Source organism: Macrobrachium nipponense, chromosome 18, assembly GCF_015104395.2.
Source record: "Macrobrachium nipponense isolate FS-2020 chromosome 18, ASM1510439v2, whole genome shotgun sequence".
In the NCBI taxonomy this organism is placed as follows: Eukaryota; Metazoa; Arthropoda; class Malacostraca; order Decapoda; family Palaemonidae; genus Macrobrachium; species Macrobrachium nipponense.
In genome coordinates this window covers 65,332,974-65,358,978 of record NC_087211.1, presented here as the reverse complement: position 1 = coordinate 65,358,978, position 26,005 = coordinate 65,332,974, and the positions used below count along the sequence as shown (strand labels likewise).

At 46.3% G+C, this 26,005-nt stretch overlaps 2 protein-coding genes across 4 annotated transcripts in view; both read right to left on the bottom strand.

Moving 5' to 3' along the window:
- Positions 1–26,005, bottom strand: part of LOC135197103 (protein tramtrack, beta isoform-like) — a 56,798-nt gene that overhangs the window by 28,275 nt on the left and 2,518 nt on the right. For all 3 annotated transcript variants that reach the window (XM_064224066.1, XM_064224068.1, XM_064224067.1), the window contains exon 2: positions 16,580–16,766. In XM_064224066.1, coding sequence (XP_064080136.1) covers positions 16,580–16,765 — 186 coding nt within the window. In that variant the 5' untranslated portion in view covers position 16,766. The remainder of the gene's footprint in view (positions 1–16,579; positions 16,767–26,005) is intronic.
- Positions 4,102–6,004, bottom strand: LOC135197104 (uncharacterized). The gene is made up of 3 exons (XM_064224069.1): positions 5,745–6,004; positions 5,406–5,541; positions 4,102–5,037 (listed from the first exon to the last, which is right to left on the bottom strand). Exons 1-3 carry the CDS (start codon positions 6,002–6,004, stop codon positions 4,774–4,776), a joined length of 660 nt encoding a protein of 219 aa, XP_064080139.1. The 3' UTR covers positions 4,102–4,773.

Genomic DNA, 26,005 nt, shown 5'->3' with positions numbered 1-26,005 from the left:
ATTCATACAAATAAGAGGCTCTTGCCGAGCGCAATCAAGCTCTCGGCAACGAACGCACAGGGCAAAAATATAATGAAAAAGAGTACTTACATCTTTCAATTACACACTTTCGCCCAAAATACATGACTCGGACGTGAGTGCGTCGCCTCGGCACCGAGACATAATTCAAGGGTTCAATTCATGAAAAGAGCGAAATCGCCGTCTCTAACGGCGATAGCTCCATGTTGATTCATAATTAAGTAATGAAAATGAAAACAGTGTACTTACAGTTTTCATTTTCAGTCAAACCAAACCATTAGTAGAAAAAACACAATATAAACAAAGCATACGACGATGAGCGGGCAGAGAGCGATGACGAACACGTCCTTCACACCCGCGCCGAAGCAAAAGTGATTCTTCACCTCTCGGGCGCGCGGGCGCGCGCACGATCGGACAAGCAGTTAACTACCGTTCTCCCCTTGTTTCGAAGCTTACGACCGCTTCCCAGCTGCCGCTAGTTACCTTCCTATTGTTAAAGGACCGAGGGTTTGTATTACGTATCGGAACAACTTCTTTTTTTCTTTTTTTCTACGAAGACATTCAGGGCGCTTACATCCAGAACCGGTCTCCATCCTCCTGAGCTCTTGGGACTAGGAACAGTCTGTTGTAAAAACCCGCAGAATGAGGATCTTTCACTAGTTCTATCGCCTCCTTCTCCAGCATAAGATCTACTGCTAGAGAGAGGGCTTGATTCATGATGGGGTCCTTGTACTTGGCTACCAACTCCCTCGGAGTCGTCGTCAACGGAGGTCTTGATAAGAAGGGAATGAGGTAGCCTTTTGCGGACAATCGAGAGTGACCAGTTGTCCGCCCCTTTCTGGGGCCCAGACGTCGGCAAACTTCAGAAGTCTGGCACCCACTGATGTCTGGAGGACTTGAATCCTACTTCTTCCCTCTGATGGATCTAGAGAAGGTCTTCCCTCGTTTAGTGGGTCTAGATCCTCTAGAGGAAGAAGCTCTGGCAGGAGGGACTCCTCGAAAGGGCTCCTGCCTAACTGGAGTCTCTCTCTTGGTTTTAGCTTGGAAAGAAGAGTGAGGCTTCCTGGTAGACTGGGCTAGCATGTCCTGTGTAGCCTTAGCTGAAAGGGCACAAGAAACATCCTGAACGATCTTCTTAGGGAAGAGTTGAGGAGAGAGCTGAGAATACAGGAGAGAGGCTCTCTGAGCATGCGATACTGATTTCGTCAGGAACGAACAGTACACAGATCTCTTCTTGATCACTCCCGCTCCGAAAAGTGAAGCTATTTCACTCGATCCATCCCTCACTGCCTTGTCCATACACTGAGAACACTGATAAGATCCTCAGGAGAAATGGAATCCGGGGTCTGCGTCTTCTTGGCCAAAACGCCCAAAGACCAGTCTAGAAGTTAAACACCTCCATGACTCGGAACATTCCCTTCAACAGGTGGTCAAGCTCATTCATCCCCCATGTCGTCTTAGCAGACATGAGGGCAGAGCGTCGAGAGGAATCCACCAGTGAAGAGAAGTCCGAGTCTGCCGAGGATGGAAGAACGAGGCCCAAGGGTTCTCCCGATTCATACCAGAATCCTAGTTTTCCCAGTAAGCTTAGAAGGAGGGAAAGAGAACACCGTCTTCCCTTTCTCTTCCTTCGAAAGAAGCCACTCACCAAAACCCTCTAAGCGCCTTCTTCATGGAGATTGCAGGCTTCATCCTGACACAGGATGAAACCTTCGAAGTTTTCGAAGTCGAAATAACGAAAGAGGCGAGGCGGGGCGACAGGAGAAAAGGGCGTCTCCAATTCCTGAAGCAACAGGTCCGTCAACCGCTTGTATGAAGAAACGGAGGAATCCTTAGGAATTTCTTCTTCCGAGGGATCCTGTTCTTCTTCCGCCGAAGATCCTTCACGATCCTTACGATGAAAGGCTGTCTTGTCCTCAGCCGAGAGTCCATCCTTGGAAGAATGTCTGGAAGAACTCTGACATCTAACCGGGGAAGTTATAACTTCCGTTGAGCTTCTGCCTGAAAACTCCTTCTTGTCAGGATGATGGGCGCATTCTAGGCTCTTGGCGCCTAACGAACGCAGGGCGAAAATCTGGCGAAGAGCGCCTATCAGGCGAAGAGCGCCTATTAGGCGAAGAGCGCCTATTAGGCGAAGCGCCTATTAGGCGAAAAGCGTCTATCAGGCTCCTGGCGCCTGTCTAAAGGAGAGCGGCTGCCTGGCGAAGAGCGCCTGTCCTGCGGGAAGCGATTATCAGGCTCTTGGCGCCTGCTGCGAGGAGAGCGAATCTCTGGTGACGAGCGCCTACCAGGCGAGAAGCGTCTGACAGATTCCCTGCGCCTAACTCGAGGAGAGCGAAAATCGGGAGAAGAGCGCCTTGAAGGAGAAGAGCGCCTACCAGGCTCTTGGTGCCTGCTAAGCGAAGGGCGGCTGACAGGAGAAGAGCGCCTGTCTACCAAAGGGCGTCTGGTCACAGGAGAGCGAAAGCCTGAAGGAGAGCGGCTACCATGAGAAAAACGCCTACCAGGCTCCTGGCGTCTGCCAGCGGAGAGATCCTGTCTCGAGACGAGCCTAGCGCCTGTCAGGAGAGGCTCGTCTACGGGAAGCATGCCCCTTGTCCGACGGAGAAACGATGTCCGCAGGAGAGCGCCTCGTACTACGATCCACTCCTGGAGAGAGGGCAGTTACTGACGAATAGCGTAAGCCTGGAGAAGAGCGCCTGGACTTCTTTACCGGGAGCGAGAGTCCTTCCTACGACAGCATTCACAATCAAGGAGTCAGCCAGAGCCGTAATCTGCGCCTGCAGACTAGCCAACACATGTAGGAGACTTAACAAAGTCCTTCACGGGAGACGCAGCTCGATCCTTACTAGGAGAGCGAAACTCCAAAGAAATCCTCGGTTTTCTTGACATCCAATCCAGGATTTTCCTTCCGAAAAAAACTTCAGGGCTGGAGGGGAGCGCGGAAGAAGCCTGCCAGGCTCTCTTCGACGGCCGAGAAGCTTCCGAGGAGCTCCAACCACGTTTGGGCGAAGGAGAAGGCGAAGACGAGAAGCATTGCCGTAAGACTTCTCTCTTGGCGCGATCAAGGTAGCCTGGGATCGAACATCAGGCGCTACCGAGGGGACGCCTGACCGGTGGGGGTTCTCCCCTAACCTTCCTGCGGCTTTCGACTTTCCTCCTCCACTGGGTCTGGGAGCTTGGGAAGAGGTCTAGGCCTAGAAGCATTAGGGAGCCGATCAGACGCACCCTCCACTGCACTGGGATCACTGCACAAATTGCTATCACTCTTACCTTCTAGCACTTTAATTTTCAGCTCCATGCTGCGAATAGTGGCTCTCATAGTGTCCACCTCCGAAGGCGCATCTTCGGTTCGGTGCAGGAAGCAGGGGCTGAAACTGGTAAAGGCGCTACGTCTACAACAGGGTTATCAACTTCAAACTCGCTAGCGCGAGACCTACTAGAACTCCTAGATGAAGCTTTCCTACCTTGTCCTTCTCAAGCTTTCTTACATAAGAAGAAAGCGCCTTCCATTCTTCTTCATTCAAATTACCACATTCATTACAAGGGTTAATAAATGAGCAGTCATTCCCCCTACACCTCATGCATACTGTGTGAGGGTCTACCGCAGCTTTCGGTAGCCTCACCTTACAATCGGTAACAGAACAAACTCTGAACATAGTTGATTTCTTAATTTCCAAATCAGACATAATGAAATTCCAAGAATAATCAAAAGAATAATCCAAAAACGGTCCACAAATCGCAAATGCCAGCCAAGGAGCAGGTACTTCACCAAAAGTCCGTTGAAACAATCCAGGGCGAAAACGAGTAATAATTCAAAATCGAGAGGTATCGACAACAGATGTAGTCAACACCGCGACAGAAAAATTATGACTGGAAAGGGGGATTGGTTCAGACACCTCTGCCACCAGCGGCGGGTGGGGTAGATCACCTGACCTACCTGTCGCATTTGCCGCGAGTTTTGAATTCTGTCGTGACGTCAGAGACGTAAGCTAAGTATATATCTGGCAGGAAAGTTCATGTACAAAACAAATGCACTGATTTTCAGTTTATCTGACAGGTCCCTAACCATCTTCTTTACAAACAAGTCTAGACAAGGAGTCAAAGACCCTCAGGTCTTTAAAGCCTTAAGGACAAACGGAGAGTGTTCTTTTGTGGCAGCATATTTGTTCCTTATGACAAAGTTGGCCAGAATATATATATAAAAAAAATCCAAAAATAATAACATATTTGCCTAGAATAAGCTTCCCTCACCACGAAACTTGCACTAGATAAGTAGATGATGAAGTATAGAAATCATTCATAGATCCTGCTTTGGAGAACAAATCCAGATAACTAGAGCTGTTACCTGCAATCCAGGTGCAAGAACAGTGAAGCAGATAATTAACAGGTTCTAAGGCTACATGCGCCTTGTTTACGGAAAGCGCAATGTTTGGGATTTCAAAAAAAACACAAAAAGGCCAGATATGAGAGAACAGGTTGTGATGAACTAATCTATTCATGTACTAAATAATCCATCAAGATTGCTGATATGAAATTATTACCCAGTAACCATGTATCAAATTATAATGGAAAATTAAATAGAGTTCTGATATAATACTGTACTGTACTAAATTCAGCAGCACATTATAATGGAAAATTAAATAAAGAGTTCTGATATAGTACTGTACTGTACTAAATTCAGCAGCACAAACAGCTAAAGTCTTTTTCTTATCAAGCAAAAATGTGACTTTATCAAAATTCCAGGCTGGTAGGTTAATAAATCACACCTTTTGGAGCTATCAAGACAGTAGAACCTTGAGTTGTTGTGACAGAAGGAAGGATACCTTCAGAGGCTACAAGAGTTGCATAGTTAATTGGCCCCATTGCTGACGTCATCCCTACTGGCACACATGACTCCAACAATCCTTCGGGTAGAATCACTCCTGATTTCCCCAACGCTAATGGCAGAGAGGTCTTGAGCATATCAGAATCTCCATTTTCGGGTGGATCAGAGCTGTCATCGTCATAAAATTCCTCCTGGCAAAATAAGTGATTAGTAACTTTTTGTAAACTGATATAGTACACATACAATACAAAATAAGTGATTAGTAACTTTTTGTAAATTGATATAGTTCTCATACAACACAAAGGACACTTTTTGTAAAATGATATACCCATACAACATAAAGGACAATGAAAAGTTCTGACGAATCGTATAGGACCACTAACATTACAATTTTCTTAATCTCAAGTCAGCAAAATGGTTTCAATACATTTAGCTCAAAAGCAGTGTTAGACTCCCTTCTGTTATGTGAATTACTATACTAAAATCAAACTTAAAAACTGCTAAAAACTTCAGTTAACATTTTTAATTAAAGTAATAATGTACTTGGTACAGCACTTACATCTTTAAAAAAGTCACTAGTATTTTCATTTTTGATGCTTGAGTCGCCATTAACTACCTTCTTTTTACTCTTATCAGTGCTGTCGTTACTACTTTCAGAAGTGCAATTTGGTGGGTCTTCTTTTTTATACGATTTACTGAAAATAAAAAAAATTAGATTATGATAGACTATTAATCTTTCAATCACCAAAGCGTGATAAAATTCATTGAGATCCGACTACCAAATAAGGAGACAAAACCTAACCAGTACATATCAATACTGGCTTATTAACTGTAGTTAGTAAATAGATATTATGCATATTCTTGCCAACCAGGGAAACTAAACTCATACGAGACTTACTTGCTATCAATGGAGGGAAGATCTACGAGAGGTGTGGCTGCATGGAGAGGTAGAGTTAAGGGAGATATGCCATTGGTAACTTTCTGCTGGGTGACTCCACTCTCCTTCGGTACAGGAGAAGACACTGTTTTTGTACTATCAAAGTCTTTTTGTTTCTGTGTTTCTGTTCTAGCATTTGTTTGTGCATCGCAAGACGATTTGCGAGGTCTCTTAGATGGGGGCGCTTCTGCCTCTGAGAGAGACCCCTCGGTACTGTCCATTCCCTCAAATCACTGAGGATTTGTACTTCTTCAATCTTAAGGGGCTGCTCATCATCATCGTAGTCATCATCGTCGTCGTCATCATCATCCTCGTACTCTTCCTCCTCTACTGAATGTTCAGCGTTGCTATCATCTTTGGTAGCCTAAGAGAAGAAAATGGCAGTATTAACAGTTTTTAATATGAGCATTGCACTTTCAAAAGCTTTCTATAAATTTTTGTTTTAACACTATGTTTTAAATATGAGCATTGCACTTTCAAATCTTTCTGTAAATTTTATGTCCAATTTGCACATCAACAAAAATTTCCTTAAAAGATATAAAATATATATCTTAACAACAGTATGGTTAAAGGTACAGTGCCTGATAGAAAGAAGTCATTGTACTTACAAAATATATGTAAAAATAAACCTGTGAGCACCTGGAGTTAGCAGTGAAATTCACTTGAAGTACACAATATTCTGTATTTATTAGAAGTACTAAAGACTATAAATATACCTCAAGAGAAGCACAGCTTACCTGAGCACTAATTATTGCTGAAGTCACATGTGTAAGACCTGTGACATCAAGATTAGTAGCAGCACTCAGAAGACTTGGTAGGAGTTCTCTTCCACCGACAACTTCTCCGCAGTACATAAAAATGTAGTAAGGACACAATAACCTGCCAGCCTAACCCATCCAATATAATAATAGGGTGATCACAGGGATGATCCTGAAAGGGGAATGAAAGTTTAAGTTAGCACAGTATGTCAGACAATCAGAATACAAAGAAACATATTTGAAAGAGCAAAATCAAAACCAACTGCTACAATAAAAACCTTGACATTGGAAAATCCAACATAGCATAGTGCACTACATTGGGACTTGGCTGAGTTAATCTAGCACATTTGTGTTTTTGCTGTGCACATCTTTTTCCCTTTGGTATGAATGAATGTAATCAAAATACTACAAAGTTTTTATGCAATCATATCATATCATACATACGGTGATTTATTCTTATATTCACAATCCTTATAAAGTTAATTTTCAATGGTATGCATAAGGCAAATTCACTGACTACAAGTCCATACACACAAATGTTTTGTTTTTAGTTAACAATGAATACTGAATTTACTGTATGCAGATATTAAGTAAATTTACTAAAACACTAGTAAACATAAGAAAAAGAAATGTATGTATTCTTAAATACATAAAATGCATCTACACAGCAAATAAAAATAATGAGATGTAAAGATGAAAAACCTTTAATGCTACAATTCCAGACCAACTCTTGACTTATTCGTAATATTTTCTACTTCAGTGAAAACTGTATGTATTAGTGAAAGGTTGAGGACCCCCTTTTGGAAAGGACATGCCCTTAAATGACAGATGGACTTCTTTGCTTGAGGTTCTTTACATGAGGCTTGTGCTGAGAATGTGCTGTTACGATGACAGTCCTGTGACTGACATCCCTGTTCCAAGCTTCCCTTGGGATCACATGGTGGCTAGATAAGAGTAATGGTATGAGAGTCACTTCTTATTCCTGAGGTCGGAGTTTGTGAGGTAAGAAAGATGGCTCAGAGGTCCCCAAGAGCTTGGAAACCTCAACAAAAGCTGCACCAAAACAACTGTGAAAGGGCTCTGAACTAGTGTGTCAGCCGCGTTGTGGCTGATTATTCCCCGCCTTGGATGTACGGGGACACCCGAGAAGTGGGTCCCCCGTCCTGGGACAGCAGAGTCAAAGAGAGATCTTCGTGCTTCTTCCGTAGAAGAACACACACCTTGAGAGGGTCCACTGGCCTTTTCACAGTCTAGAGCCACTGGCATTCTCCTCTTCGAATCTGCCCGCCTAAAGGAACCATCAGAATGAGAAGGGGTCTTATCGCAGTCTAGAGCCACCACCACCTTCCTCTTTGGGTCTGTTGCCTCACGGGACCCTCAGAAGAAAAAGGGGAGGAGGCGGAAGCAGATGGAAAAGAAGATACTGATGACAATAGGGCAAAAAGGGTCTCTTCCTCAACACTTTCACATTTGTACCTTTTCATCAATTCCGCCAGGAGACATCACGGAGCATGTCATTGTTGATGGGACAGGAGGATTAACTGAGGGCATCTTGAAAGTTGTCATGGCAGCCTTAGAGCCCCCAACTGAAACCATAGTCCCAATTACTGACACTGTAGAGACGGGAGGCAAGTTGGAGGCACTAAGGTGCGCAATCAAGCTCTGCATGGATGGTTCCCCTGGAAGACCTGGGGATGGCCAGAGGTTCCTAAGATCTTGAAAGGTCTTCCTATTCTCCCCAAGACCAAAAAAGATGATATCAGAGGCTGCCTCCCTTTGCCCAGGAGGAGAATGCTCCCCTTCAGAGCAAAAGGAGGAAGCCCTCGAGAGATTGTGATAGGCCACCGACCCTCCATGTGAGCTCCCCATTGCAAAAGCACCAGGGAAATGTGGAGGAGTAATTTCTCCCTTAGATGAAGTAGCAGCCGAACAGAACCACATGGGAAGAGACAAGGAACTACCTGGCGTCTTTGGAGGAGAATACTCGGAGGACGAGCAAGCAGCGTTCTTTGGATTTTCTATTTCCAGCGAACCTCATCCAATGCTCTAGGGACCAATTACAACAAGTATTAGTCATTGAACACACGCTTACGACATTTGGTCACACAGTGTACGGGTTAACTTCAAATGGTGAAAGAAAGCCAGTGCAATGTTGCTCTCCAACACCTGGACAAAAGTGAGGTCTAAGCTTAGATGATTCTTGAGCTTGCATGATATCCCAGAATAAGAACAAACATATAAAAAAATACTCAAGCACAAGAAAAAGGAAGGAAAACACCAGGATGAAGTAAGGGTAGAACAGCCAGTAAACATTCGGGCAGAGGAAGCCGATAGCGCATCCGCTCTGGACAAATGCTATAAGGCAAGTGGTTACACATTTCAGCAAAGGGAAGTGGTGAGGGTACCCCTCGCTTCTCCCACTGGTAGCCTTGCTGTTAAGAATAACTGGCTCAAGCTTGCGCTGAAAGTAAATCCTATTTAAGATCAATGGTTTGTATTTGTGTACGAACAATTACATTTACCATAAGAACTACACAAACAGCACTGTATATGCAATACAAGCTGGGAATAAAAGTTAACTAACTATACATATGAATAAAGGATATATAGTTACTAACCAGTGCAATATCTCTATGTTAAACATTCTCAGTAAATGTTAATTACCAGATCTGTAGGATTCGCACATGATGTGTGCAATGTAATACGTATTAATATTTTCAGCGCCTACATGTATAACTTTTGCCCTAATGTTTATGTATACTATGTGCAATTGTTTTTAAAGCTACAGATTATAATTCCGCAGTTTCATTATAAAATGTTATTGTCATGATACAATAAAGTTTTATGCATAACTTACCTGGCAGATATATACTTAGCTATAGACTTCCGTCGTCCCGATAGAAATTCGAATTTCGCGGCACACTCTACAGGTAGGTCAGGTGATCTACCGCCCCCGCCGCTGGTGGCGGAAGTAGGAATCATTCCCGTTTTCTAAGACAGATTTTTCTCTTCCACCTGTCTCCTGAGGGGAGGTCGGGTGGGCCATACACCGTATATATCTGCCAGGTAAGTATGCATAAAACTTTATTGTTATCATGACAATAACATTTTTATGCATTCAACTTACCTGTCAGATATATACTTAGCTGATTGGCACCTTTGGCGGAGGGTAAGAGACAGCTAATTTACTGAAATAGACAGGAAACAACATATGTTGTAGGTAATAAATTTAAAAACCTTGATTCTACCTGTGTTAGCGAAAGACTTCATGGCTACTGCCTAGGAGCCCGTATCGCTTCAAGAGCCTCAGCGAGGTAGTGACCTCATGCTAAGAGTTCTTGATGGTCTGTTACAGGGGTCTTACCCACTTACGCTTCAGAACCTTAGGATCTTTGTCAATGGGGTCCTATCCACTTACATGACAAAACACCTTGCCTATTGGCATGATCATAGAGCACGACACTAATCCGATCCACCTGATCCTCATTGGGGTTAGTAGTAAGATTGAAAGGAGTCATCCCCGGACATCCTTTCAAGCAACCCACAACTCAACAACAATATTAAAACTAATTATTAAATATTAAAACAATTTTTTAAGGATCAGCGTCTGCTCCATTTCCCAGCATAGTATCCGCTGATACATAAGGTCCCAGAGAGAAATCATTTATCGTATGTTATTCTAACATCCTTTAAATAGTGGGATGCAAATACTGAATTGCACCTCCATAAGTTGCTGCTCAAATGTTTCTCATGTACATATTCTTCGTACAAGAAAGGGAAGTTGCCACAGCCCGGACTTCATGAGCTTTCACTCTCAGCAGCTTTAAAGAGTTCTCTTGGCAATTCCTATGAGCTCTTTACTAAATCAAATTTTAAGGTCCTGACTGGGCAAAGGGACCGATCCAACTCTCTTCCTACCAGAGAAGAGAGTCCCTTGACTTCGAAACTTCTAGGCCAGGTTTTAGAAGGGTTCTCATTCTTCGCTAGGAAAAGATCCTGGCAAGAAATGACAGCCTAGTCTTTTCAAATTCCACCGAGAGTCCAAAGCATGTAATTCACTGATCCTCTTAGCAGTTGCTAGAGCCAAACAGAATATGCATTTGCTAGTCAGATCTCTGAATGAGATTTTATCTATAGGTTTGAACCTGTCCGACATCAAGAACTTTAGGACACCGTCCAGGTTCCACCTCGGGGGAATTGATGATCTCAATTTCTTAGTCTCGAAAGACCTGATGAGATCAATGAAGATCCTTATTATTCTCGAGGTTCAGCCTCTGTTTCTAAAAACAGCTGAGAGCATGCTCCTATATCCCTTAATCTTTGATAAGGCCAATTTGGATTCTTCTCTTAAAAAGAGGAGAAAATCCGCGATTTCGGTTACAGAGGTATTGGAAGAGGACAGCTTTTTCGACCTACACCATCTACGGAAAACTTCCCACTTCGATTGGTAGACCCGCAGGGTAGAGGCTCTGCGGGCTCTAGCAATTGAAGTTGCCACTTTCTTTGAAAAGCCTCTCGCTCTGACCAGTCTTTCGATAGTAGAAGGCAGTCAGGAGAGACTTTGGATGTTTTTGTGGAACCTCTCGAAGTGGGGTTGTCCGAGCAGATCTGTACTGTCTGGTAGAGATCTGGGGAAGTCCACCGTCCATTCCAGTCCTCTGTGAACCAGATTCGGGAATGCCAAACCAAAAGGGAGCAATTAGAGTCATTCTCATTCCTTCCGATGCCACAAATTTTCTTACTACTTCCCCCAGCAATTTGAATGGGGGAAAGGCGTATGCATCTATGCCTGACCAATCCATCCTGAGGAAAGCATCGATCGCTGTGGCTCTGGGATCTTCTTCTAGCGAGCAGAAGTTGTCTATTTTTTTTTTTTTTATATTATTTTTTATTTTTTTTTTTTTTTTTTTTTTTTTCTTTTTGTTTTTTTTTTTTTTTTTTTTGTTTTTTTTTTTGATTTTTTTTTTTTTTTTTTTTTTTTTTTTATTTTTTTATTTTCTTTATTTTTAGTTTTTTTTTTTTTTTTTTTTTTTTTTTTTTTTTATTTTTTTTTTTTTTGTTTATTTTTTTTTTTTTTTTTTTTTTTATTATTTTCCTGGAGAGGAACGTGGCAAACAGGTCGATCTGGGGTCTCCCCAGAGTGACCCTATTTGTCCCCAGACTTCTGAGTGGAGCATCCACTCTGTCGGGAGAACCTGGTTCTTTCTGCTCAATCTGTCTGCCGTTAGGTTTTTTACTCCTTGGACAAACCTTGTACGCAGAATATGCCCGTTCCTCTGTCCAGGTTAAATAGAGCTCTCGCTATTTCGTTCAGAGAGAAAGAGTGAGTGCCCCTTGTTGATTCCGGATGTAAGCCAGAGCTGTGGTGTTGTCGGAATTGACTTGAACTACCACCTCCCTGACTTCCGCTTCGAAGTATTCCAGGGCTAGATGAATTGCCCGGAGTTCCTTCGCATTGATGTGCAGAGTAGTTTGTTGTCTGGTCCAAACACCTGCTACTTCCTTTGGACCCAGTGTTGCTCCCCAACCTGTTTCCGAGGTATCGGAAAACAACACTCGGTGAGGGTTCCGAATCAAGAGGGACACCCCTTCGTTCCTTGTTAATGGGGTTAGGGAATCACCACTTTAGGTCTGATTATCCCCTGTTGGATGGGAAAAAAGTCTGACAAGTCTCCTGTCTTTTGACTCCACATCCTCTTTAGATAAAATTGCAGAGGTCTGAGATTTTAATCTTTCCAGGGAAATAAACTGCTCTAACGAGGAAAGGGAGCCCAGCAGACTGAGCCATTCCCTCGCCGAGGTCCGTTCTTTCTCTAAGAAGTTAGAGATCTTTTTCTAAGTCTCGAGTAATTCTGCTTGAGATGGAAACGCCGAAAACCCCGAGAATCCATCTGTATCCCAGATAGACTATGTTCTGTCTGGGTATCAATTGTGATTTCTCGAGGTTCACCAGCTGTCCCAAAGATTTTGTCAAGTTCAAAGTCTTCTCCAAGTCCTTCAAGCACTGAATTTCCGATTTTGCTCTTATTAGCCAATCGTCCAGATAAGCCTCGTGAACACTTGAGGGGCCGTTGAAAGGCCGAAGCATAGGGCTCTGAATTGGTATACTTTCCCCTGCATCATGAATCGGAGATATTTCTTCGATGATGGATGCAGGGACCATGAAAGTATGCATCTTGTAGATCTAAGGAGACCATCCAATCTCCTGGACGAAGAGCCGCAAGAACCGATTTTGATGTTTCCATAGAGAACTTTGTGTTCTCCACAAATCGGCTCAATGCGCTCCCCTCCAGGACCGGTTTCCACCCTCCCGAGGATTTCGGAACCAGAAAAAGACGGTTGTAGAATCCTCGGGAATGCGGATCCCGAACCACTTCAATGGCCTCCTTTTGCAACATCTATTCTACCAGTTGCAATACTGCTTCTTTCTTGGCAGGGTCCCTGTATTTTGGGCTGACAGTTCCCTCGGGTTGCGTAGTCAAGGGAGGTCTGTCTCGAAATGGGATCATATATCCCTTTGTTACCACGGAAAGGGACCAAATTTCTGCCTGTCTCCGAGCCCATTCTTCGGAAAATTTCCGAAGCCTGGCTCCTACCGGTGCTTGAAGGACTGTTGTCTCATTTAGCTCTCTTGATAGGTCTGAAGGAAGGCCTACTTCTCTTCTGCACTCCTCTTTTCTTAAAAGAGGGTCTGGCCGAGGTACTTCCTCGAAAGGGCTGTTGAGGAGCCCGAGTCTCTCTCTTAATAGGACCCGAAGTCCTTGATTTCTTTGCAGATTGGGCCAACAGATCTTGTGTGGCCTTTTTTGTCAAAGAAATGAGAAATATCTTTTACAAGATTTGAAGGAAACAATTGGTCCGACAGAGGAGCATACAGAAGAGATGACCTCTGAGTAGGGAGTAACCGCTTTCGTCAGAAAAGAAGTAATAAGACTCTTCTCCTTCAGAATACCCCAGTACCAACCGAGAGGGCACCTCTCCTGATCCATTCTGAACCGCCTTGTCCATACAGGAAAGAACACTATGAAGGACTTCTGGACTAAGAGATTCCTCCTCTTGTGTCTTTTTGGCCAACACCCCAAGGGACCAGTCTAAGACGTTCAAAACTTCTAAGACATTAAACAATCCCTTGAGAAGATGGTCCATCTCAGACGTCCCCGTGTGATCTTTGCTGATGACAAGGCTTTGTCTCCTATACGAATCTACCAGATTCGAAAATTCTGCTTCTGCAGTAGACGGGAGAGCTAGACTCCATGGTTTGCCCGTCTCGTACCAAATTCCCTTCTTCCCTGATAGTCTGGAAGGAGGGCAGGTAAAGACTGTCTTCCCCTCCTTCTCCTTGGATTCCAACCAATTTCCTACGAATCGGAGAGCATTGTTCTGAAATGGTGGTTGGTTTCATTTTAATAACAGATGATTGTTTCGGGACTTCCGTGCTTGTAAACAAGGACCTTGGAGAAGGAGGAGCAGTAGGGCTTAAAAAGTCCCCAAACTCTTGAAGTAAGAGGGCTGCCAGCGTCTTGTAATCTGACAAACCCGGAGCCGAGTGATTTTCAGAGTCCGAAATCTCTTCCAAATCCAATTCCGAAGAGGATTGTTTATTCATAGTAGGAGACTGGCCTCTTGCAACATCCACCCCACTCTCGCAAGAACGACGACCGCCTGTGCGATAACTTGCGTCCCTACGAGAGATAGGTTGATCCTGCAAAACGACCTTATCCTTCTCCTGGAAAGAGCGATGGCTGCTTGTGCGACACCTTTCTTCTCTGTCCCGACGAAGGATTGTCACCTCTCCTATCGCTTCTCCGGAACGACCTATGTCCCTGACAAGGAATACGGCCGCTTGTGCGACAACTAAAGCCCTTGTCAGGTAAAGGCTTATCCTTCCGAAAGCCAAACAAATCTTCCTGGATTAATTGTCTTTTGGAGAAGTCCGTCTCTTATGTCACTTGTGGCTCATTGCGCCGGGTGACGCTCGTGATTCCTTGCGCCAAGACTGGCGCTATTCCTATAGCGCATTTCGGCAGAGTGGCGCTTCTGGCGCATTTCGGCAGGTTGGCGCTTCTGGCGCATCTGGAGCCTCTGGCGCATTTCGCCAGGCTGGCGCTTCTGGCGCATATGGCGCCTCTGGCGCTTCTGGCGCATTTCGCCAGGCTGGCTCTTCTGGCGCATATGGCGCATCTGGCGCTTCTGGCGCATTTCGGCAGGGTGGCGCTTCTGGCGCATCTGGCGCTTCTGGCGCATTTCGCCAGGCTGGCTCTTCTGGCGCATCTGGCGCTTCTGGCTCTTCTGACTCGTATAGTCTCAAACTCATCTGGCGCATCTGGCGCATAGCGCCAGGTTGGCGTTTTTTGGCGCATTCTTCATACTCCTCCGAGTATAAGCCGAAACTTCCGTGTCTTCTTTCTTTCCCTTCGTCTTCTTTATAGGAAGGAAAGAGTCCTTTTCCCTGGGAGTTTCCTTAGTAAAAACTCCTACTAAGGCTGAAAGTTGCTCCTGCACATTTAAGATAATTTTTGCAGCCGCACTCTCTTTTTCCTTCCCTGATTCAGGTGAGGCCTGTCTCGAAGCGGAAGGAAACTCCGATTTCCGTTTAGGAACCAATCTCCTTTTCTTCTTCTCACAAGGTGATAGATCGGAGAAAAGCTCAGGGCTTGAATCCAAAGTAGGAGCCTTCCAACTTCTCTTTAAGGGGCGTGACAGTTCATCAGAACTCCATCCCCTTGCCTTCGGTGAAGAATCTGACGAAGAAAAACACTTCTTTAGGATGCTTTTTCGATAGCGATCCTTGGCAGTTCGGGTCGTCACAGAATCTGCCGAGGGGACGCCTGATCGGTGGGGATTCTCCGTAACCTCCGTAAGGCTTTCGACATTCCTTCTCCTCTGGGCCTGGGAGCTTGGAAGAGGTCTAGGTCTGGGAGCGAGACAGAGCCGATCGGAACGCACCCTCCACTATTTTAGGACGCCTTTCCAATGGCGAACTTGGCAGTCTGGGACGTTCTACAGAGTCTGCCGAGGGGACGCCTGATCGGTGGGGATTCTCCGTAACCTCCGTACGACTGTCGACATTCCTTCTCCTCTGGGCCTGGGAGCTTGGAAGAGGTCTAGGTCTGGGAGCGAGACAGAGCCGATCAGACGCACCCTCCACTTCAATGTGTAACACTATATTCACTTCTTACCTTTTTAGAGCTCGCTTTTGAGCTACATCCATTATCTTCAAATTTGCATATATAAATTTGTAGTTTCTGTGGAGTAAGAAGGTGATGAGGATGCAACAACTACTAGTACTGCTAATACTCTAACTGCTCGTTAGCACACACGCTATTAAAGCTTATAAAGTAAGCGTATCTAGTTATATGCTTTTCTGACTTCCTAAAGTAGGAAATTAAAGTTTAATATTCCTCAATAAAGTTGTAACCTTTATTACATGTAATAATGAATAAATATTCCCTTTATTGCAAAACTATGTGAGTGTCTACCGATAATCTCGGTAGTTTCAATTAATATTTTCTTCTAAATTTCGAAGCGAAATTCATTAAAGTTAATAAAAGCGTATGCCGAACCAAAGACCAGTACTTTCCCTGCAAAAGACAGCCCAGAGATCGATGGCAGATGAAACACGAAAATCAAATCAGGAGGAACCGTAAACGCATGTTTACAGTCCGACGATAGAGAAAAATCTGTCTTAGAAACGGGAAATGATTCCTACTTCCGCCGCCACCAGCGGCGGGGCGGTAGATCACCTGACCTACCTGTAGAGTGTGCCGCGAAATTCGAATTTCTATCGGGACGACGGAGTCTATAGCTAGTATATATCTGACAGGTAAGTTGAATGCATAAAAATACTTTGTTTAATAATATGGCATAAATTTATCTATCAAAGTAGAAAACCCTAAATGGCTAGCAGATTATCACTATAGGAATCTTATTTTATGGTAATAACCCTTGCATAACCTCTGACAAAGAGTCCGGACTGTACACAGTTTTTTAATACGTACTACAGTCTCCAACAGCACATGCAACTTAAGCTGAACAAACCTTCAGGATCTTCTTAAAGTAGGCACTGCAGGCTGACAGAACCAATTTGTGCGCTCGGATTGAGTGTCCGTCACACGCTATTGTGACATCCAGAAAATCCTCATCATATCGCAGAGATTCTAAAGCTGAAGTAACGGAATCACTATAATTGTGCCATCGCAGCCAACACCTCCGTGGCTCCCCCATCCTAGGAAAAGAGAAAATATAATTAAAAACAGGAAAATTACCAGTAACTAAGCACATCATTCGTTAATAGACTATGTTACCAGTAACTAAGCATATCATTCGTTAACAGACTATCTTCTAGGCAAATAACTTCTAAACAATCATAGTTTGTTCATTTAAACTTCTGATGGATCTTAATCATGAAAAGCCCTCCATCAACAGAACTGAGCTCTAAGCCATACTAGACTCCTCTTCAAGCATAAGTATATAAAGAAATGCAGCTAAAAGTTAATAATAGAAAAAAGTATATCAATAAAAATCACATACGTCTCACCAGAATGTCCATTTTATCTTTTAACATATGTAAGGCTAGCTCCAAATAAAAATAAGGGAAGTAATCGGACTGTCATGTTCATAACAACCATCATTCAAATTCACAAGAGGGGTTATTTCAATTCACCAGATTTTACAATCTTACATTTCTTAGAACTTTTTTGTACAATAATTTAAATTTATTCTAACATATAGTATGGTTATTTGTGGACAAAATGACAATTTGTCGAAAATTGCATTTTTCCTAACTATACAAACCTGAGGTCCTTTACATAGGAAGGTAACTAGCGGCAGCTGGGACGGTCGTAAGCTTCGAACAAGGGGAGAAAGGTAGTTAAACTGCTTGTCCGATCGTGCGCGCGGGGAGGTGAAGAATCACTTTTGCTTTAGGCCCATGCAAAAAGTTGCAGAGTGAGGGGTGGCATGACCGGTGGGACTATATGTACCAAGGCACCTGCAGGTTTGTATAGTTAGGAAAAATACGTAATACAAACCCTCGGTCCTTTAACAATAGGAAGACTCACTTCTTGGTGGGAGGAATCTGAGTCTTTTTGGTGAACAGACTGGTGTTCGTCCAACCCTGGAGTGCCTCCCTGGTCGTAAGAAGCAGAAAGGAGGGATCCAAACCTCTGTCGATTGATCAGGGTGTGCACCGCAGGAGATCAATGGTCAGACCTCTGGGCCAAGTACTAAGAGAGAGGCAAGCGTATCTCTTCGTACAGCAAGCAAGAACTTGTTCCTGTTTGCAAGAGACAATCATAAAATGATGGGTTTGTCTCAAATTGGCATCCACTTCCTCCCCTTGTTGGAGGAAGTGGTGGATATTTACTCCTATCCCTACTGAAAGGGATAGGATGGTGCTCTATTGAGTAGCTCACCTGCAATCTCGTCCTTACCCAGCAGGGTGACGACCGTGTCCCTCTACCCAGTAGGTAGAGGGAAAAAAAAGAAAAAGATGGGAAGAGGAGCCAGTCACACTCTCATTCCTCATCCATTCTTACGGTCACACCAGGACTCGATGCTGTTCAGCCTGCGAGGGTCTGGGTTAACTACACAACGTGTTGAGCAACCACCACGGTTTCCCAAGGAAAAAGATCCAAGGAACTGTGGGCAATATCCCAAAGGTAGAAGGGGGTGCATGCGGTCCGGTTTGGACCAGGCGCCTGCCTTCATTACCTGCGCCACGGAGAAGTTCTTGCGGAACGCGAGAGAATGATGAAGAGGCGTCCACACTCATCCTGGGGTGTCGAGTTTCTTCAGACAGCTCCGTCGCGCCTTCACAGGACAAAGCAGCATAGCCTTCGTATCGGAGGCGGTGAAGTCCATTAGGGAGGGTATTGTGAAGGACTCGAACCAATCGTCAGTTACCGAAGGGTTCTGAGTCTTCGCTACGAAGATCGGTACGAAATCGAGCGTCAAAAATCCCCACCCTTTGTGCTTGACTTCTCAAGAGAAGTCATGCAGTTACCTAAGACGAAAAGAAGGGAATAGTCGTATGACCTATCCCTCTTCTCGACTTTGGTTATGTACAGTACTCATACTGACAAGCTATTAAGACGAAGTAATGATTGCTTTGTAAGAACCGAACTAAGTCCACAGCATAGTTCGTAACTGACTCGGGCGCTCTGACAGCTGCCGACTGACTGGTTCGGAATCAGTAGAGGCAAGTTGTCCCAAGCATCCGGGTAAGTCACGTGACCTTCGCCCTTTAAAGTTATGCTGAGAGACCAAACACATAAAATATTTGTTAGTCACCGATGCCGGACGGCGCGGCGATGATTCTCTTAATGCATAAGCTCAAAAGGCGAAAGTCAATTGCCTTCAAAGACCGAGGTCCCTGATGGCAAGAAAATCTCATAGACGTTGAATCTCAGCTTAAGGAGAAACAACACTATGTGACGTTGAAGACGAAGGTAGGCAATGAATGCAACCTACGTCTTCCAGCTGAATCGAGAGAAGGAATCTCAAGATTCTAACCTGTGCTTACAAATGACTGAAAACGCTAACCGCCATTTCATTACTGTCCAGTGTGCAGTGAAAGCGGGCGTTCTTCAGTAATGAAACACAGGGGAGATCCGCCTGAAGAACTGCTTCTCATGGGCTGAGCGTTTGAAGTAGAGCTGGCAAGTGTGGGAGTAGGCGATGTCTTTCAATACATCTGCTAATCCGGGGTGAACAATGAACAATTGCACACCTCCGAATACAAGATATTTTGAGGACAAACTCAGATTCCGCAAAATCATTCGCATTATCGAGATACGATGCAGCAAGAGACTATTACAGAATTCTGTTACCGTGCGGTAAACAGAAAGATGAGAGTCGAATAGATATCTGTTTAAAATTCTCGCAATACCGAAGACAATGAATACTAGCGTCACAGCAGTAGATGGTCATTCATGTATGCGAGAATCCCCGTTAATCAGAGACTTAAGTCCGTGATTGTTGGGCAGAGATACGGTTGGTATTCAATCAAGCAGGTGAGAAGACATAACCAACCGTCCATCTCGAAGCGGCAGCTGGTACTGAAATGCCTCGGGCAATTCAATACGCAGTAGCTGTCGCTGACTCGTCATCCTGAGTTGCCAAGTAATCCTTTCCACGAAGGAATGCGTTCGGCTAGAACCACCGAGCATAAAAATATATGCTCGAGCAATTATATTTATGCGAAACGAATTTCGTAAATATAAAAGCTTAAATGGTGTTGTTGTGACAACACCATAAGTATATAAAATTGAAATTGGAAACTCCTGGGAGGTTGCAGGCAACCCCGAGTTGCAGTTCAATTAGAATACTTTTCGTCTAAGTCGCAATCCGTAGAATAACCAGGATATGCGCCTACCCCTCGGACCATTCAACTGCTTAGCAGAATCATGTCGCGAGGTTAATATACGTAGTATATTTGTAGGATTCTGAACAACGATCTCCATCCTAAATTCTTTCCTTCAAGAAAACAAAATAAGGATTGGAGATCGACCACCTTCGGTCTCTATCAAAGAGAGTGAAGAAGTCTTCCTCGAAGGAAAAAGCTTCAATGGTGAACAGAATACTAAGACGATAGTTCAAGTCAAACTGGATGTTCCCGTCCGTTCTTCTCTATTCCAGGTTGGTCGCCTAATGTGAGATAGTCTTCTTTCAGCAGCAGTCTTCTTCCTAATGCTAGAAATTCCAGGAATTTGAGCATAGGCGAGGTTCCCGATTATCGTGTAACATATCGGGGATTCTCGTCTCGCTCACTTTGGACCGTGGTTTCGCCTAAGTGTTTGGAGATCGTAGAAACTCTAACACTCTGAATGCGCTAGAAATTCCGTAGAATTCTAAGCAGTCTGCGAAACCCCCACCGAATTCGTCAAACGATATCGGCTGGTGGTCCTCTCGATTCCCGTAGAAATCGAGAATGGGGCAGGATCCCTCCTCAACGACCGGGGCTTACGTCAGGTAGGACCCGAAGGTCCCCCCGGTAGCGCAGTCCCCAACGTGGGATCCTACAGAGAAATCTCTGTAGGATCCCTCCCTTTTCCCGGTCGTAGCCGTAAGGAGAGAGGAATGGGGGAGGAATTGGATACTCGCTCGCCTTCCCAGTGGAACTAGCAGTTGGAGAAGAGTAGGAGCAGCCATCGCCTTGCGGCGATGGCCTCTCAGTCTGGGAAAACGTATCGTCAGGAGAAAACGTTTTCCCGAGGAGGGTTACGAACTCTCACTGTAGGTAAGGGTCTGCCGCCACTGTGAACGTCGTCTGGGTGGGGCTGATCGAACATGACAGGAGAGAGCCGATACCGTCCTCCGACTCATTCCACTCCTCGTCGAGGTCGAAACCTCTCAGGAGGACCGAAGGAGTATTAAATACGGTGTCCGAAGACACGTAGAAACGCCGCTGTCGCAGTAGAGAGGAGGTGGAAGTAGCTTGATCGACCGGCCAGAACTGAGAGAGCCTTCTTGTCCGGAGACGAGAGACTCTGGTTCAAGACAGAATCGGCAAGCTCCAATCGCGGCAAACCCACCGTCGGTTTGGGTTCCCTCTCGGGCCCCAAAACGACTCGAGCAGAGACATGGGCTCTGCTGGTGGGAGCGGCGATCCTTCCCCAGGTCGTTGTGCTGACGAATCAGTGCAATAACCTGGGCAAAGTTACTCTGAATCTTGGAAGTTACAGGAAGCGTCTTGAGGAGTAGGACCGTCCAGTCCCTCCAACAAGAGCAGCTCCCAAGACCCTCCTCCTTCAGAAGAAGGATCAGCAACAGATCCCTGACGGTTGCCTCCAATCACTTGCGCGTACGTCCTGGCTGGTCCTAAGACCATACCTGGCACGTGCGGCGTCGTGACGGGATCGTGAGCGGCGCATCTCTCACGATCACTCCTATATACCTCGCTCTTCCTGGCGTATGCCGAGGAAGTTGAAGGTATCGGAGAGACATAACTGACGCTACCCCCTCCCCCCCTGACGGTCGCCTCCAATCACTTGCGCGTACGTCCTGGTTGGTCCTAAGACCATACGTGGCACGTGCGGCGTCGTGACGGGATCGTGAGCGGCGCACCTCTCATGATCACTCCTAGCTACCTCGCTCTTCGGTGTAGCCCGAGGAAGTTGAAGGTAGTGGAGAGACAGACCTGACGCTCCCCCCCCTCCCCCCGCCTCGCTGGCAGGACCAGCGTACGTGGGGGGCTGCAGCCGATCACCAACCCGCGGTGGGGATCGATCTGCAGGCCTGGCCGTGCCGCTCACCTGTGGCGAGCGGCTCGACTGAGCACGTCGACCCCCGGTCCCGTGCGTCAGACGAGCTGCTGCTGGTCACCGTATCCGCCCGGTCCCTGTGGGGGCGGCGGTCAGGTGACCTGCAGAGCTCGCTTTCGCGGTGAGACCGGTGAGCGTCCTCGCGGCACGTTCAAACCCGCTGGTACCAGCCGCGGCTGGTACCGGTCGGTTCGAGGGGACCTGGGGGACCTCTTCCCAGCCTCAACCCGTGGCCGGTCAGAGACCGTCACGTCCACCCGAGGTACCGGCTGGTCGCTACGAGAGCGGCCGCTGGCCTGGCGAGAGTCACCTGAGCGGCTCTCGACAGTCTTCTGCTCCGTGCCTCGGTCATGACGCTGAGCGAACTCAGGCGTCTTAACTTTGGCTGCACGGTCACCCGAAGGAGACCGTACACTCGGAACTTCTCGCGGACGAGAAACCGAGCCGGTACCTGGCTTAGCAGCAGAGCTGCCAAGACCAGGCGAGGGTGTACCAGCGGTAGCCAGCACACCCTTGGTCCCCGTCTTCTTCTTCTTGTCAGAAGGGGAGACGGGCCCCGTTCCCGAAGGAACAGGAGGACCAGCAGAAGAACCCCCCCGTCACACCGGAGTGTGACGAGCCCTTCGAAGTTCCCGAAGGAGTCTTCTTAGGGGGAAAACCCCGGTTACCAGCTGGTCGCTGCGAGAGCGGCCGCTGGCCTGGCGAGAGTCACCTAGCCTTCTGCTCCGTGCCGTGGTCTTGGCGCCGAGCGAACTCTGGCGCCGAAACTTTGGCTGCACGGTCTCCCGAGGGAGAGCGTACACTCGGGATCTCTCGCGAACAGGTGAGAGACCGAGCCGGAACCTGGCGTAGCGGCATCGCCGCTAGCACCAGGCGAGGAAGTACCAGAGCTAACCGATACTCCTCTGGTCCCCGTCTATCTCTTCCTTACGGAAGGGGAGGGGAGCGGGCCCCGCTCCCGAAGGAGCAGGAGGACCAGCAGAAGGACCCCCCGTCCCACCGAGGTGGGACGGGCCCTTAGAAGTTCCCGAAGGAGACTTCTTAGGGGGGGAGGCAGCCTTCTTCTTCTTCGGCTTATGGGCCTTAGAAGTCGAAGGGGAAGAGGCAGCAGCAGACGAAGACGAAGATGACACCTTCCTCTTCTTCGTCAGCTCACGCAGGACAGTCGTCAGGTCCTCCATCCATGCCGGAGTCGGGCCTATTGCCGAAGCAACACGGCCCGACTGCACCTGTCCGGAAGGACCTGGGACTGGGGAAGACACACCATGGGCAGGACCAGCATGGACAGGCGCAGGAACCAGGAGCGACAGGAACAGCAACCAGCTCAGGAGCGCAGGAACAGCGGCAGCGGTAACACAGAAGGGACAGCCAAGCCAGTAGCGGGAACCACATCAGCGACAGGTACGGCAGGCCCAGCCATCGCCTCGTAGAATCATCGGCAGCCAGCGGGAACCTGGGTACTGGCGGCCGGTCCAGGGGCGAGCTGCTGGAACAGCGGAAGTCTGGGGCAGGCAACACGAAGAAAACACAGGCGGCGGCGGCATAACCCCACCCCTCCTCGGTACGGCGGCGACCGGACCCGCCCTAGAAGCGGCAGACGGCGTCACCGACACAGCATGGGGAGTGTAGACCAGCGGGGGGAAGCAGCATAATGCGGCCGTGGAGGTTGTAGTGGAGACCGCTCCAAGGTCACCGCCCCAGACCTCGCTAGACGCTGCAGCAGATCGTGGATGCTAGGCCCGCCCTGCAGCCGCAGTGGCCCATACCTGTCCAAGGTCGTCTCCCACGGATGTAGCACCTGCGGTAGCACAGACAGATTAGTAAGAGGGGTTCCCTCACGCACGGGGGGGAGACATGCCCCACCCCGAACGCAAGGAACATCCCAAAAAAAATACAACGAAGAAGCTGAGCGGGTGGGGGCAGGAAGGAAGACGAAGAATCGGATACCAAGGGAGTCGCGGAGAGCTTTCCGACGACTTCCTGGCAGACCTTCGCTTCCCCCACCCGCGCACAGCAGTGAAAAGTAATATGAAAATGAAACAGAATACTGCCCTTGCGATTCACTTCATAGAACTTAAAGGGGAAAAGATCAATTCCCGGGTAAGAACGGAAACTTGATCCAAATAATATGATGCTATCATAAAATATATATGAAAATGAAACAGAATAGTACTGCACTTGCGATTTCACTTTCACAGAAAATAATCGTAAGGATCAATTCCAGGGTAAGAGCGAAAATTGATCCAAATTTAAATTATGCAAATAAATAAATGAAAATGAAAGGAATACTGCATGCGATCCACTTTCATTGCATTTTATCATATAAAATAAAAGGCTCGTGCCGAGCGCAATCACGATCTCGGTAACGAACGCACAGGGCAAAATATAATGAAAAAAGTACTTACATTTTTCAATTACACACTTTCGCCCAAATACATGACTCGGCGCGTAGCGTCGGCACCGAGACATAATTCAAGGGTTCAATTCATGAAAAGAGAGGAAATCGCCGCATCTACGGCGATAGCTCCATATTGGCTCATAATTAAGTAATGAAAATGGTGAAAAAACGTGTAACTTACCAGTTTCATTTTCAAGTCAAACCAAACCATTAGTAGAAAACACAATATAAACAAAGCATACGACGATGAAAGCGGGCAGAGAGCGATGACGAACACGTCCTTCACACCCGCGGCAGAAAGCAAAAGTGATTCTTCAGCTCTCGGGCGCGCGCGGGCGCGCGCACGATCGGACAAGCAGTTAACTACCGTTCTCCCCTTGTTCGAAGCTTACGACCGTCCCAGCTGCCGCTAGTTACCTTCCTATTGTTAAAGGACCGAGGGTTTGTATTACGTATCGGAACAATGCATATACAGGTAGTCCCCGGATTACGACGGGTTCGGCTTACGATGTTCAGAGGTTAAGGCGCTTTTCAATTACGTATATTCATCAAAAATTATTTCCATGGTTACGACGCCTACAACGCTCATCTGGCAGAAGAAATATGGCACCAAAAATGCAAAATAATCAACTATTTGAAGCTATTTTTTTATTGCAAAATACAATAAGAATGCAGTTTACATAGTTTTTAATGCACCCAAAGCATTAAAAGTAAGGTTTTCTTAGGATTTTTGGTGATGTTCCGGCTTACGATAATTTTCGGGTTACAACAAGTCTCAAGAACGGAACCCCCGTCATAACCTGGGGACTGCCTGTAAACACATTACGTACTATATTTGCATTACATTTTCTAATTACGTACAGATATCTCTCTTAATCAATCTGGCATATTCCAATACACACATCAGAACAATCATTAAAGGAATTCAATAAACTCTAAAGTTCTCCAGCCAGTTGCCTGAAGAATAAACTGGGAATGGTACCAGAATGCATGGGGGGGGGGGGGGGGGGGGGGGGGGGGGGGGGGGGGGGGGGGAATTAAGTCCTTGAAACGTATTCTGTAGCCATCCTGAAGGAAACAGACTATGCAGGGCTCTAGCAAACTGCCCAGAGGCATGACAGGTATCCTGCTACTTATAGCAGCTGGAAAGGGGAACACACCACCAACCTTACTGTCCCCCCTCCCTCCTCTTTCCATTTATCTTCCATCCTAGCCACAGAGAGGGGTAAGGAATCAGAAACATTTGGTTTAGATTCAATGGGGTAAGGAATCAGAAAACATTTGGTTTAGATTCAATGGGGTAAGGAATCAGAATGGGGTAAGGAATCAGAAACATTTGGATAGATTCACACCATGACACACACCACAATGTCACCTAATGCTTATTGGCCTCCTTTCTCTTCTTCCCCAGCCATTTCCATAGTGAGGGGGACCAACTCAAACACTTCACTGGGACGATCAGAACTACAGGTCCAACCCCTACCACAAAAAATTGGCAGGGATCCACACACGCAGAGGATATGTTCACTTTGACACATTAATAATGAAGACAAGAAATTTCCCCGAGCACACATAAGACAGGGATAAAGTTTAACCTTAACAGTTACCAACTACCTTGTTAGCAAGTTTAAACTTTCAATTCTATTTTGATATTATATCCAAAACTGCCAATTTATTGTCAGATTTCCATTCACAAGTGAACTTAATTGATAGACACAATGATTAAGTAGCTTCTGTTAGCAGATAAAGACTTTACAGTCCATCCGCCCCTGTGACGGTACGTCGCAAGTCCATTCGCCCCAG

Excerpts from the sequence above, each read along its gene's own strand:
- LOC135197104 (XM_064224069.1), bottom strand. The coding sequence starts at position 6,004 with ATGGACAGTACCGAGGGGTCTCTCTCAGAGGCAGAAGCGCCCCCATCT. Across the intron at positions 5,542-5,744 it reads CTTCCCTCCATTGATAGCAA|TAAATCGTATAAAAAAGAAG; the intron begins GTAAGTCTCGTA and ends TTTTATTTTCAG. Across the intron at positions 5,038-5,405 it reads CTAGTGACTTTTTTAAAGAT|GAGGAATTTTATGACGATGA; the intron begins GTAAGTGCTGTA and ends TTATTTTGCCAG.